The sequence below is a fragment of the Bos indicus genome, chromosome 12 (genome assembly GCF_029378745.1).
Source record: "Bos indicus isolate NIAB-ARS_2022 breed Sahiwal x Tharparkar chromosome 12, NIAB-ARS_B.indTharparkar_mat_pri_1.0, whole genome shotgun sequence".
Classification (NCBI taxonomy): domain Eukaryota; kingdom Metazoa; phylum Chordata; class Mammalia; order Artiodactyla; family Bovidae; genus Bos; species Bos indicus.
In genome coordinates, this window is record NC_091771.1 from 87112969 (window position 1) to 87125817 (window position 12849).

Consider the following 12849-nt stretch of genomic DNA (forward strand, 5'->3'; position numbering starts at 1 on the left):
TGGAGGTGGGACTGAGTATGCTAGGCCCTGGGCTGTGGAGTCACCCCCTTGTTATACACGTCACTCTTTCAGGGCTCCCCTGGTAGCTCAGATGATAAAGAGTTTGCTCGCAATGTGGGAAACCTGGGTTCGATCGCTGGGTTGGGAAGATCCCCTGAAGGAGGAAATGGCAACCCACTCCAGTATTCGTGCCTGGGAAATCCCATGGGCGGAGGAGCCTGGCAGGCTACAGTCCATGGAGTCTCAAAGAGTTGTATCCGACTGAGCAACTAGCATGAACGTTCTCCTGGAACGTGTAATTAGAGGACTGTGCACTCTGCCCTCCAGCAGGGGTGCCCACTAGAAGTGCCTCCTCGGGTTGCTTACCAGTGTTAAGTCTCTGAGCCCTGCAGAGCTGAAACAAGAAATGAGCAGAACCGTGGTTCTTTCCTTAGCTCTAATGATAAAAATCGAGAATGGGTTTTTAAAAATGGCACCAAGATAAAAACCATAATTTTCTATCGCATAAATGAAATAATGGCTGTAAAAGCATTTTTTTTTTTAATTTACAGGCTCTTCAATGCAAAGTATTTACTTACTGATTTTTATTTTTACATCTCTTGGAACCATAGCTTCGGTCCTTTTTGCACATGTGAAATTCACTCAGAAGTTATAGCATCTGGAGTCATTTCCAGTTTTTCAAGAGTTCTCAGGTTTTCCTTGTAAATATTAGGTGGAAGAAAGCTGTAACTTCCTTAAGTTTAATCATTTCAATTACAGATTATTCCCAACAGAAGTTTTCCTCTGACTGTATACCTTCATTTTACCCTGCATGGAATTGTCAGAAAGAGACAATCAATTACCTATTTGTGGCAGATTTAGTTCATTAGTTGTCTCGTAGTAAAGATGCCACATTTTAGCAACTCCTATAACAATTTTAATAAAATTTTTTGACGATCACTGGCGTGAAGTGCAGGAAAACAGAGTCTGAACAGCAGACAGAGGATTCCCGGGTGAACACAAATCCAGTGAATTGTCCTTCTGTAGTCGGAGGTCAGAAGTCTGGCTTGTCCACGTTAACCATCTCTTTATTCTGAGAGATTAAACATCTTGAATATACCCTCCCCTTCAGCTACCAAAACGTCACAGTCTCTCTTTTTCAAATGAGCAAGTCAACTGGCCAGTTTGAGGCTTTCTGCTTCTCTCTCTCCCTGTGCCTGTCACATGGTTAATATTTCTGCGTTTTATTCTGCATTTTATATTCCTGAAGTCTGATTGTACCTTTCACTGTTTAATCTTTTTCTCTTTTAGATTAGTTCAGCATGACTGTTTCTACAGTTAATACAACCGCATTTCAGAGTAACTAAACATTTAGTATTGCCGTCTGAGAAAAAAGAGCCCTTGAGCATTTTAGACATCTGTGTATTTTTTGCCTCTGAAGCCATAATTGTAGAAAGTTGTGTCCACCTTCCCACCCTTTAAAAATTTTTTTAATTTATTTTTATTAACCAAAAACATTTTGTATTGTGATATGGCTGATTAACAATTTGAACAGAGTCAAGGTATCTCAGTAAATATCCTAGACATATGTAGATACCTACACATTTGTCCTCCCATAGCCAGGAAATATTTTAAAACACTTAATGTTTTGCAGGGTAATTTCCTCCCTACAGAGGAGAATAAAGTGTCTTTATAGCACATTTGGAGAAGGGAATGGCAACCCACTCCAGTATTCCTGCCTGAAGAATCCCAGGGACGGGGGAGCCTGGTGGGCTGCCGTCTATGGGAATTGCAAAGAGTCGGACATGACTGAGCGACTGAGCACATACCCACATTAATCTTCCCTACAATTATAGCTCTTCCTATAATCCAAACAACTCCTTCTAGTCTTAGAAACTTAGACTGGGAAGAGACGCATCTGGGCAACTATTGGAAACCACTCCCCCACCCCACCCCCCACACCTGTCAGAGCCTCCCTGAGCAGGGCCCATCCTGTTTTTAACTTGCCCAGGGACTGGGAACTGACCCTTTTTCCCATGACATGCCTGATCCATTGACCAGCTTTGCTCATTGTTTGAAATGTCTTCCTTGTATTGATCCCAAACACACTTCCTTACACCTTCCCTGTTGTGACCCATCTGGAGAGCTCCAGAGCATGTCTCCAGGGCTGCATGATGGAGCTTGGCCTCGTAAGAGCAGAGATTCGAACCCTGGCCTCTACTGTTGGTTGGCCATGTCTCCTTGGAGGAATTTTCTTAACCTCAGTAAGCTTCTGTTTCTTTGGGTACAAAATGAAGATTTGTTGTTGTTGAGTTGCTAAGGCGTGTCAGATTCTTTGCAACCTCATGGACTGTAGCCCGCCAGGCTCCTCCACCCATTGGATTTCCTAGGCAAGAATACTGGAGTGGGTTGCCATTTCCTTCTCCAGAGAAACTTCCCATCCCAGGGATCAAACCCATGTTTCTTGTATCTCCTGTTTTGGAAGGAAGATTCTTTACCACTAGTGCCACCTGGAAAGCCCACAGAATGAAGGGATGCGTACATCAGTGATCGTTGAGTTTGGGCCTTGAAAGATGGGATGGGATCCTGGCATGTGGCAGTGCCTTTGAACAGCGGGCATGATTTTTCTTTGCAAGTCTTACATTTGTTACTGACATATTAGTGATTTCAAAGTGTGTTCACCCACCTGTTTTTCCCCTGATTCTTGCATGTTTTTCTAGCCCTGCTTCCCCAGAAAGCAGAAGGATGCCCCATATTTCTACACAATCTCTTCCCAGAGCCTTAAATGCAGAGCTGGTTTTTCTACGACTTAAATCCCAGTCCTGTGAACAGTATGTGCATGACATTCTCAGAGACTACTTCCAGGGGCCTCAGAGGTTTCTGTTAAAATCTGATATAATGCAGTTGGTGCATTGGGACACACCCAGAATTCTCTGGGGTTTGGACTTCCTTCCATCAATGTCCAGACTGTGTTACCATAGAAGGAGGGAGCTTTGTCAGGATATTACCTGCCCAGTCAGGGTAAGGGTTTTTACCTCCATTCCTGTCATTCCTAAAAGTGTGGGTATCTTTTTTAAGACAACATTAGAATGTTTTAGTAAAGTCCTAGACTGGGTGAAGAATATTTTATTTTAGAGCTTCCCTGGTGGCTCAGTCGGTAAAAATTCTGCCTGGAATGTGGGAGACCTGGGTTTGATCCCTGGGTCAGGAAGATCCCTTGGAGGAGGCAATGGCAACTGCACTCCAATATTCCTGGAGAATCCCATGGACAGAGGAGCCTGGCGGGCTGCAGTCCATGGGGTCACAAAGAGTCGGACACGACTGAGCAGCTAACACTTATTCTTTAGACATGATGTATCTGTGGCTTGTTGGTGTACGTCTGGATTTCTGACCCACCGTTGTGTTCTTTCACTGAAGTGGTCAGAGGATTTTTAGCCCGCCAGCACTTGCATCAGAAAAGGAGCATACGGCAGCAGGAGGTCACATCCATCAACAGCTTCCTGCAGGTCACAGAGGACCTGGGGCTGAAGACCTATGACGCCCTGGTTGTTCAGAACGCCTCGGACATCGCCCGCGAGAATGACCGGCTTCGGAACGAGATGAACGCTGCTTTCCACAGAGAGAAGTTGGAGGCCAGGGGCAAGCAGGAGGAAGGCTCCAAAAGGTAAAGGCGGGCGGTGTCCAGCTCCCATCACCCACGTGGTTCATCAGGGTGGGGGGAGCAAGAAAATGCCCATAGTGCTCTTCAAAATATGGTTTTTTTATATGGACCATTTTTAGAGTCCTCACTGAGTTTGTTGCAATATTGCTTCTGTTTCATATTTTGGTATTTTGGCCACGAAGCCCGTGGGATTTCAGCTCCCTCACCAGGGATCAGACCCACACCCCGTGGCTTGGGAAGGCGAAGTCTTAACCACCGGACCCCAAGGAAGTCCCAGTGCTGATAGCTCTTAATGTAAAGTTCAATCACACGTGACCGTAGGGAGAAGAACACTCATATACGCATGCCCACTGTGTAAAGTGAAACCTCCTGACATCTGAAAGGATACATTGCCTGGGCTTCCCTTCTAGAAAACGGATGCTCTGTGTGTTAGTTCAGGCCACGTGAAATAATTGCTACACTAATGCCTGTATCATTTGCCACCTCCAGCACCAAGATTTTTTTTTTTTAATTTTTTATTTCGTTCTTTATCAGCCGTGCTGGGTCTTTGCTGCTGCACTGGTTTTCTCTGGTTTCCGTGAGCGGGTATTGAGAGCTACCCTCGAGGTGCAGTGAGTGGGCTTCTCATCGTGGTGGGTCCTCTCGTTGGGAAGCACAGGATCTAGGGCTCTGGCTCAGTAGTTATGGAGCCCAGGCCATGTTGTCCCACAGCATGTGGGATAATCTGGGACTGGGGACCGAACCCGTGCCCTGTGCATTGGCAGATGAATTCTTTACCACTGGGCCACCAGGGAAGTCCCTCACCAACCGAGTTTTAAGTCATCTAATATTTCCATCTTAGCAAAAACGTATAGCTGGAATCTCGACATCTTTACGCAAGTGTCATATATATAAATAAGGCTGACTCACAGAAACGTCTGAAAGTTTGACCCCCAAAATGGAGAAGCCACTCTAAAAACACAAAAGCAGTGAGCTTGATCGGTGGTGGCCTGTATTATATTTCCCTTAGGAAGCTCGCTCATCTTCTTTGCCAGTAAGGAAAGCTTCAGGGAAAGCTTTCAGAGTTCACGGTGGATGCTGAGCTGGAAATAAACAAGTGAAGAAATCCAGGTCCTTCTCCACGTCACCGCTCTTGTCTCCCTGTGACAAATGACGATACTCATGCCTGATAGCCCTCCCTGGTCCTTTCCATCCTAATTTGCTGTCAGGAAGATTGTTTTTCCCCAGACTTTTAACTGTTTTATTTTGTATTTGGGACATAGACGATTATCAGTGTATGGTAGTTTCAGGCGAACAGCAGTGAAGGGACTCAGCCATACATATACATGTATCCATTCTCCGCAGCCCCCTCCCATCCAGGCTGCCACGTGACACTGAGCTCCACGTGCTCTACAGTGGGTCCTTGTTGCTCTCCACTTTGAATATAGCAGTGTGTACATGACCTTCCCAAAGTCTCAGGGAGGTACTTTCCCATAGGAACACAGCAATATCTAGTTGCTCCTCACTGCAGATGACCGCCCCCCTTGGCCTTGACTGCAATGTCAAATGATTTTTTATTAAAGTGGAAATGGTGGTGTGTCCCTCACTAATTAGCTTCAACTATCTCAGTGATTAAATGCTGAAAAAATTCCCTTTGTACGGAAAACTGTAATTAAACATTACAGGGAAAACAAATTATCCTCCGAGTGCCACACTTTCATCTTCAGCTCGTTCATTTCCTACACGGGCGTCTGATCTGCCCGGCAGTGGATCCCAGCCCTGTTGGTTCTCTGCCACACAAAGATATAATTATAAAAACAAATGCTCCGAGACTCCTTGTGAAATGAACGCGTTGGCATCTCCCTCGCACACGATTACATTGACATGTGAAGCCAGAAGGAAATTTTTTTTTAACCAGATAACTATTAATTTTATATGACTTCCAGAATAATATTTATTATTTTCTCTGCTGGAGCTAAACAGCCACCCCAATTTCTCAATTTCATCATGTATTCATTTGCCTGCTATAAAATTAAGTGAAGAAGTAGTTGTCTATTTATTTATTGAATACCAGCAGTTCACTTGGCATTGGGCAACCAGATGGAGCCACAGAAGAAAAATAACAATTCTGCACATAATTAAATAATTGCTGATGGAATTTAAATGGCAAGGGAAAGAGAGAGAGAGACAGGGAAAATGAAAATCTTTGATCATTGTAAGTATATACTCTTTTGCAAGGATGAGCAGTGATGAACTCCCAGCAACTGATGCATCAGTAACTCTCTATTAAGATGAACTTCCCAGAAATTATCATTCAGATTGAAATTCTGGTTTTTTGATTTGCTTAATAATCGGAGTGTGAAAAATTGACTCAGCGAATGCCTGATGGCAAATGTGGCACTCCTTGAGACGTCTTGGGTTTGGGTGAGATGTTTTTCTGAAGTAATCATGATGAGATTCGCACGTGCTTATCTGTCGGGAAGCGGGGCTGGAAGGATGGAGTGGCTGCCTCTAGAGGCCCTGGGTACCGGAGCCCCGCAGGCATCCTCCAGCCTCGCGGGAAGGCTGATTTACCCAAGAGCCGAGATGACGTGTGCTTGAGCCGCTTCACTGCTACCATCTGAACGATGGCTCTGGGTCCCTCCGCTGGGGCTCTGTGTGTTCATTCTCTCCCCACAGAGCTGAAGACAAGAGCAGACCGAGGCGTCTCCACTGTAGCTCCATCTCAGTCCCCGCAGCAGTGGACGGCCTGACCCAGTCCCTGGCCGGTCCGCCCTCCAGGCCCCCTTCTCTGCACTCGGTGTTCAGCCTGGATGACGGCAGCGGCCTCCCGTCGCCACGGAAACAGCCTCCGCCCAAGCCAAAGAGGGACCCAGCCACGCGGCTGAGCGCCTCCTACGAGGCTGTGAGCGCCTGCCTATGGGCTGCAGCGAGGGACTCGGCGAATGAAGGTTAGCCCTGGGGAGGGAAGGGGCTGCCCCGCTGGGTCATGGATGCTTGACTTCCGGCCTTTGGGTGCCCCGTGCAGCACTGCCGCCCTGGTATATTTTTAATAGAATTAAATCCATCCTTGGCTTGCCAGGGGCCCCTTAATCATTAAAGATAAAGAATATTAATTCAAATCTCTAAGCCTCTTAGGGAAAAGCTACTTATATATCACTTTCCTTCACTCCTATCCCAACTTCCACATCCAATGAGGAGCCTCAAACAGAACAATTCAGAAAGTCGGTCGCTAGTCCATGTAAACTTCTGCGAATTAGAAAGCTAAAGAGATTCATCCGGCTTCCCTGTTATCACAACCTAATTAAAAATTAAGCCTGCTTTATCTGCACACAGTAACTGAACCAATTCACGCAGGGGAGAAACATGACTCGGCAGAACTCAATGAGTGAAATTTTGGAGACCAGACAACAAAAGTTTCTGCGTTGGTGGTCTAGACATATTTAGGCAAAACCACAGTTTATTCTCAAGTAAACTCATCATAGGTTAGTTCATGTGGCATTATTGCCTAATTACTAATTTTTAGAATTATGAAATGCAGAGGCGGTCCTTCTTTGCAGAAAAGTTTAACAAATTCACAGATTTTAGCTATCACCCTTGGAAAGTGAGGCCCCATTCTAGGCCCAGGAGGATGCACAATATATGAAGCAAACCAAGATACCTTCCCTCCTGGGGCCTGCACTCTAGTGGGGGAGACAGATGGAAAACACAAGAGACAGATAAATACACAGAGTATTTTAGAAGACCACGGCTGCATAGGGAAATAGAGAAAGAGGTGGTGATGCCAGGTGAGATTCTAGATGAGATGGCTGCATAGGTTTCATTGGAAAATATTACATGAACAGAGGAGGGAACACAAATTCTTTGGTAAATAAATGAGCCAAAAATGCAAAAGCTCAGCAAAGCCATAAGTTCATCTTTGACACCAAGGAGATGGGCAGCCCATGGACCAGAAATCTGGTCTGTGAGATCTTTCACAGCAAGGACTTGACCCTAGTAATCTTCAAAGACGCTCTTCATCCGTTACTTTAGAAAGAATAGATCTTCAGGAGAATTTTTTTTTAATTGCTGTTGTCATGTATGAGTCACGTTACAGTAATGCTTAGATGGAGATGAAGGAGAAATTCATTACTTTGGGAGAAGAGGACAAATGTGTGTTTTCAGCATCATGATAATATGGGACATAGCAAAAACATGAGAGAAACCGTCTGGAGGAGAGCCTTCAGGTGGATTTAGATGTGAAAATAAATAGAAAGAGAAGGCCTTCCAAAGGAGCAAGCCCTTCTCCTCTTCTTCTCAGTGTACAAGACAAACTAGAAGGGTCTTATAGTCTCCGCAAGTTGTAAATATGCTCCCTGAGAAGGTAGATCAGGCCCACTTCCCCAGTATTACTTGTAGATTTCTACAGTGCATTATAGAGCAGATCACTGTGGTTGAAACAAAACTGGGGCCGGGGGGATATGTTAGGAAAGGAAGAATAGCATCTAAAAGGCTAAGCCTAATGAGATGGGAGGAGCTTCCCAGGGGCAAAGAACTGGCCTGCCAATGCAGGAAACATAAGAGATGCAGGTTCGATCCCTGGATCGGGAAGATCCTCTGGAGGAGGGCATGACAACCCACTCCAGTACTCTTGTCTGGAGAATCCCATGGACAGAGGAGCCTGGTAGGTTATGGTCCATTGGGTCACAAAGAGTCATATATAACTGAAGCAACTTAGCACAGCACAGCCCAATGAGATGGGAAAATGTAAAATATAGACTCAAGACAGCATCATAAATTTAAAAAAGTACTGAACAAGATGGAAAATTTGCAATCTTGTATATAAGATGGAGCCCCAACCAAATTTGAACACCATCCATGAACTCTATTAATTTGTATAAACAGGCCTTGAAATAGCCTGTAAAGCCTAAACATGCTTTCTGTCTGTGTGTACATGAGAAGTCTACCTGCCCTGGAATTGAAAATTTGGAGAAGTCAGGTGCCAACTCGTCACACAGTAGGGAAAGGAGACAAAATATTGAGGCTGCAGTTGAGAGTCTTTCCTATGTGTAGCAGAAAGCAAATGTCAATTTAAAAATGTTAGTCAAGAACCACAGGGGATAAAAATATACATAAAAGCAAATGACAGGAAAAAAAAAAAAAAAGATTAATGAAGAGGAAGCAAGAAAGACCCCAGGTGTAAAACTCTTGAGATTCCTTCTACATGGAGAATCAGAAAGCTGCTAAATGCTGCCTGTTTAAAAAACATGCTGTGATATCATTAATTTGCAAGACTTTTATATAAATTATAGGTTCTTAAAATATAATCTCAGCTCACAGGTGGTTCTGAGATGCTTTTGGTGTCTCCCCAGTGTGGCCCACCCCGGGGGGAACTCACATCGTAGAGGCAGGGCCAGTCCATAAATCTGCTGCTTCTTCACGATCCACATTAGTGCTTCTTCCTTAATCCTGAGGGCTTAACAGCCATCACATGTCTCCTGAGGCTCCAGGTGAATCCCTGCGTTCGGCAGTGTGTTTTAAGTGGGTCTTTACAGATAGGAAGAGTAACCTGACTGATGGGGTAGAGCAGGTGTGCTGGCCGGCATCTGTCGCTCTAGGACTCGGGCTCACTTGCTCCGACCCACAGCGTCTAGCACGCCGTCCGTCAGCAGTGGCGCTGGTCCTCTTTACGCCATCATCGCAGGAGCCAAAGGTGTCCAGAAAGTGCCCACTCCCCACTAGTGGCTATTTCAGTTCAAAATAATTAAAAGTGAGCAAAGTCTAAAAGTTCAGTTTCTCAGTCATCAGTGCCAAGGACTCCGGAGCAGCTGGTGGGAAATTTCTTATCATCACAAAAGTCGATCCGACAGCACTGATGTTTTCTTTAAACTGGAGTCTAGTAGATTTACAGTGCTGTCTTAGTTCCAGGTGTACAGCCAAGTGAATCAATTATACGTGTCCACACAGCCACTCTTTTTTAGCTTGTTTTCCCAAGGTAGGTCATTACAGAGCATTGAGTAGAGTTCCCAATGCTATACAGCAGACCTGTATTAGTTATCTCTTGATATACAGTGGTGTGTGTGTCAGTTCGTCTCCCAACTTATCCCGCCTTACCTCCTTGGTAATCATAAGTTTGTTGTCTCCTGTAATTCTGTAAATCTACTCCCATGTTATAGGTAAGCTCATGTTATAGGTACCCCTTTTTTTCAGATTCCATATATAACTGTTACCATATGCTATTTGTCTTTCTCTGTCTGACTGACTTCACTCGGTAGGGGAGAAGGCAATGGCACCCACTCCAGTATTCTTGCCTGGAAAATCCCATGGACGGAGGAGCCTGGTAGGCTGCAGTCCACGGGGTCGAGAAGAGTTGGACACGACCGAGCGACTTCACTTTCACTTTTCACTTTCATGCATTGGAGAAGGAAATGGAAACCCACTCCAGTGTCCTTGCCTGGAGAATCCCAGGGACGGGGGAGCCTGGTGGCTTGCCTTCTATGGGTCGCACAGAGTCGGACACGACTGAAGCGACGTAGCAGCAGCAGCAGCAGCAGCAGCAGCGCTCAGTAGAACAATCTCCAGCTTCCTCCTTGTCATTGTATATGGCATTATAGACAGCACTGATTTTTTTTAACTTTTTATTTGTTTGAAGAGAACAAAAAAATTTTTTATTTTTGTACATTTAAAAAATTTTCATGAACCTTCTAAACACTTTTGTTCAGTTGAACATATACAACTCTTCAAAGTAAAGATGCTGGTGATTGTAGTGTTGTTTTGACAGGCATGCCTGTGTCTCTAGTCGTTCAGTCATATCCGACTTTTTGTGACCATTTGGACTGTATCCCGTCAGGCTCCTCTGTCCATGGGGTTCTCCAGGCAAGACTACTGGAGTGGGTTGCCATGCCTTCTTCCAGGGGATATTCCCAACCTAGGGATTGAACCTACAACTTCTGTGTCTCCTGCATCGCAGGCAGATTCTTTATGTGATGAAACAGGAGGGGACTTTAACTCAGAGAAAGTGAAAGTGTGAGTCACTCAGTCGTGTCCAACTCTTTGCAACCCCATGGACTGTAGCTCTCCAGGATTGTCCATGGAATTCTCCAGGCCAGAATACTGGAGTGGGTTGGCATGCCCTCCTCCAGGGGATCGTCCCGACCCAAGGATCGAATCCAGGTCTCCTGCATTGCAGGCAGATTCTTTACCATCTGAGCCACGAGGGAAGCCCTTAACCCAGAGCATCTATGCTAATTTACCCGAAGTACCCAAAGGCTTTTAGTGGTGGCGCTAGAGTAAATTAGCACTAATTTCAAATTCATGGTTTTACCACAAGGGGAATACTGAGTTTTCTGCACCTAGAACTGTATCACACCATTATCTGTCTTCTGCAAAAGATAGGAAGGAAATTTGATCACTGCTTGAAATGTTGGGTGAACACCATTCATAAGAACAAGACCACAAATCAACTTCAGGATCTTTTCTTTTATGAAATAAAGCTGCTGAAGAACTCAGAAGGCTGTAGAGTGCAAAGAGATGCAACCGGAGAGTGAAGGTCAAAAATTGTAGAGACGCCAGTAGTTAGGTCCCCCTGAAGTAGATTCCTTTCTGCCCAGTCCTGTTCTTCGTAACATGTGCCTTTCCTAGAGGTTTTCATCCAGTAAACATGGTCGTCTGGCCAGGGCTTTTTTTTTTTTTTTTTTCCTCACTATCTTTGTGCCTGAAAAGCTGGAAACAATCTTGTGAGCCAGTAAATTTTAACATGTGTTTGCAAACTATTAACAAGCAAGAGCCAACTATTTGAAAGTACGATTTTTAGAAGTCTAGGATTGTTCTTTGCAAAGAGAGACCAGGAAGGGAAGAACAGGCAGTGACTTCACTTTTTCTTTGCTGAGAAGCTCCCAGCGGAGAGCTTTTCCCAGAAGCTGAGTTTCTAAACCCAGCGAGCTGACGTTCCCCCCGCACATGGTGACCACCGGATGGTGAAACAGCAGCACAGGACAGGTTTTCTTGGGCAGCTCTTGGCATCAGCATCTGAGCCTGATCATTTTATTACTGTCTCAGGGTCTGAGCTCATCTGCATGAAGGGCTGTCACTCAGGGTCCTCCATGAAGCCACAGGTGGGAACTGCAGTCACCTGGAAGCCGGTGACTTGCACCTCCGGGGGCCCCTGAATGTCTAAGGACTGGGACTGCTTGGCCGTCTCTGTGTCTAGGGGGTCTCTCCACCTGGTTTGTGCAGCATGACAGGTGCGGGGTGGCTGGGCTTCTCACACAGAGTCAGCGTGTCCAAGGCACATGACCCAGGAAAGAGAACGCCCGGTGGTCAGTACATTCCCTTTGACGAGCCTGCCTTAGAAGTTACACAGCAGCACTCCCACCACGTCCATCCGCCAGGCAGTCCCAAAGCACACCCGGGTGTAGGAAAGATGAGGTAGATTCTGGGGCTTCCCCGGTGGCTCCAAGGTATAAGGAATCCACCTGCACTATAGCAGACTTGCAGGAGACACGGGTCGACCCCTGGGCCGGGAAGACCCCCTGGAAGAGGAAATGGCGACCCACCCCAGTATTCTCGCCTGGAGAATCCTATGGGCAGAGTACTTGGTGGGCCACAGTCCACGGGGTCACAAGAGTTGGACACGACTGAGCACACACATGCGCCAAACAGATTCTACCTCCTGCTGGGACTGGGAACTCGACTGTGGCCAAGTTTTGGGAAGTTCAGACTGCCTCTGACTGTGGACAAAACAGCTCACATCGCTCCCACATGGAAGATGCACTCATGTCTGGGTGCATGCTCAGTCACTCAGTCGTGGCCGACTCTGCAATCCCATGGACGGTAGCCCGCCCGGCAACTCTATCCGTGGTATTCTCCAGGCAAGCATATTGGAGTGGGTTGCCATTTCCTTCTCCAGGGAAGATGCATTCAGTTCAGTTCAGTCGCTCAGTCGTGTCCAACTCTTTGCGACCCCATGAACCGCAACACACCAGGCCTCCCTGTCCATCACCAACTCCCGGAGTTCACCCAAACTCATGTCCATTGAGTCAGTGATGCCATCCAACCATCTCATCCTCTGTCGTCCCCTTCTCCTCCTGCCTTCAATCTTTCCCAGCATCAGGGTCTTTTCCAATGAGTCAGCTCTTCACATCAGGTGGCCAAAGTATTGGAGCTGCAGCTTCAAAGATGCACTCACCCCTCCCCTGAACTCCGCAAAGCCTCACCCCACTACCAAGCTCAAGTCCCAGTTCCAGATCCCA

The 12849-nt window shown here is 46.1% G+C and overlaps 1 protein-coding gene across 3 annotated transcripts in view; it reads left to right on the forward strand.

The window, feature by feature from the left end:
• The window catches only part of MYO16 (myosin XVI), a 518782-nt gene that overhangs the window by 441649 nt on the left and 64284 nt on the right, over positions 1–12849 (forward strand). For all 3 annotated transcript variants that reach the window (XM_070800476.1, XM_070800475.1, XM_070800474.1), the window contains exons 30-31: positions 3397–3643; positions 6299–6570. In XM_070800476.1, the coding sequence (XP_070656577.1) occupies positions 3397–3643; positions 6299–6570 (519 nt within the window). The remainder of the gene's footprint in view (positions 1–3396; positions 3644–6298; positions 6571–12849) is intronic.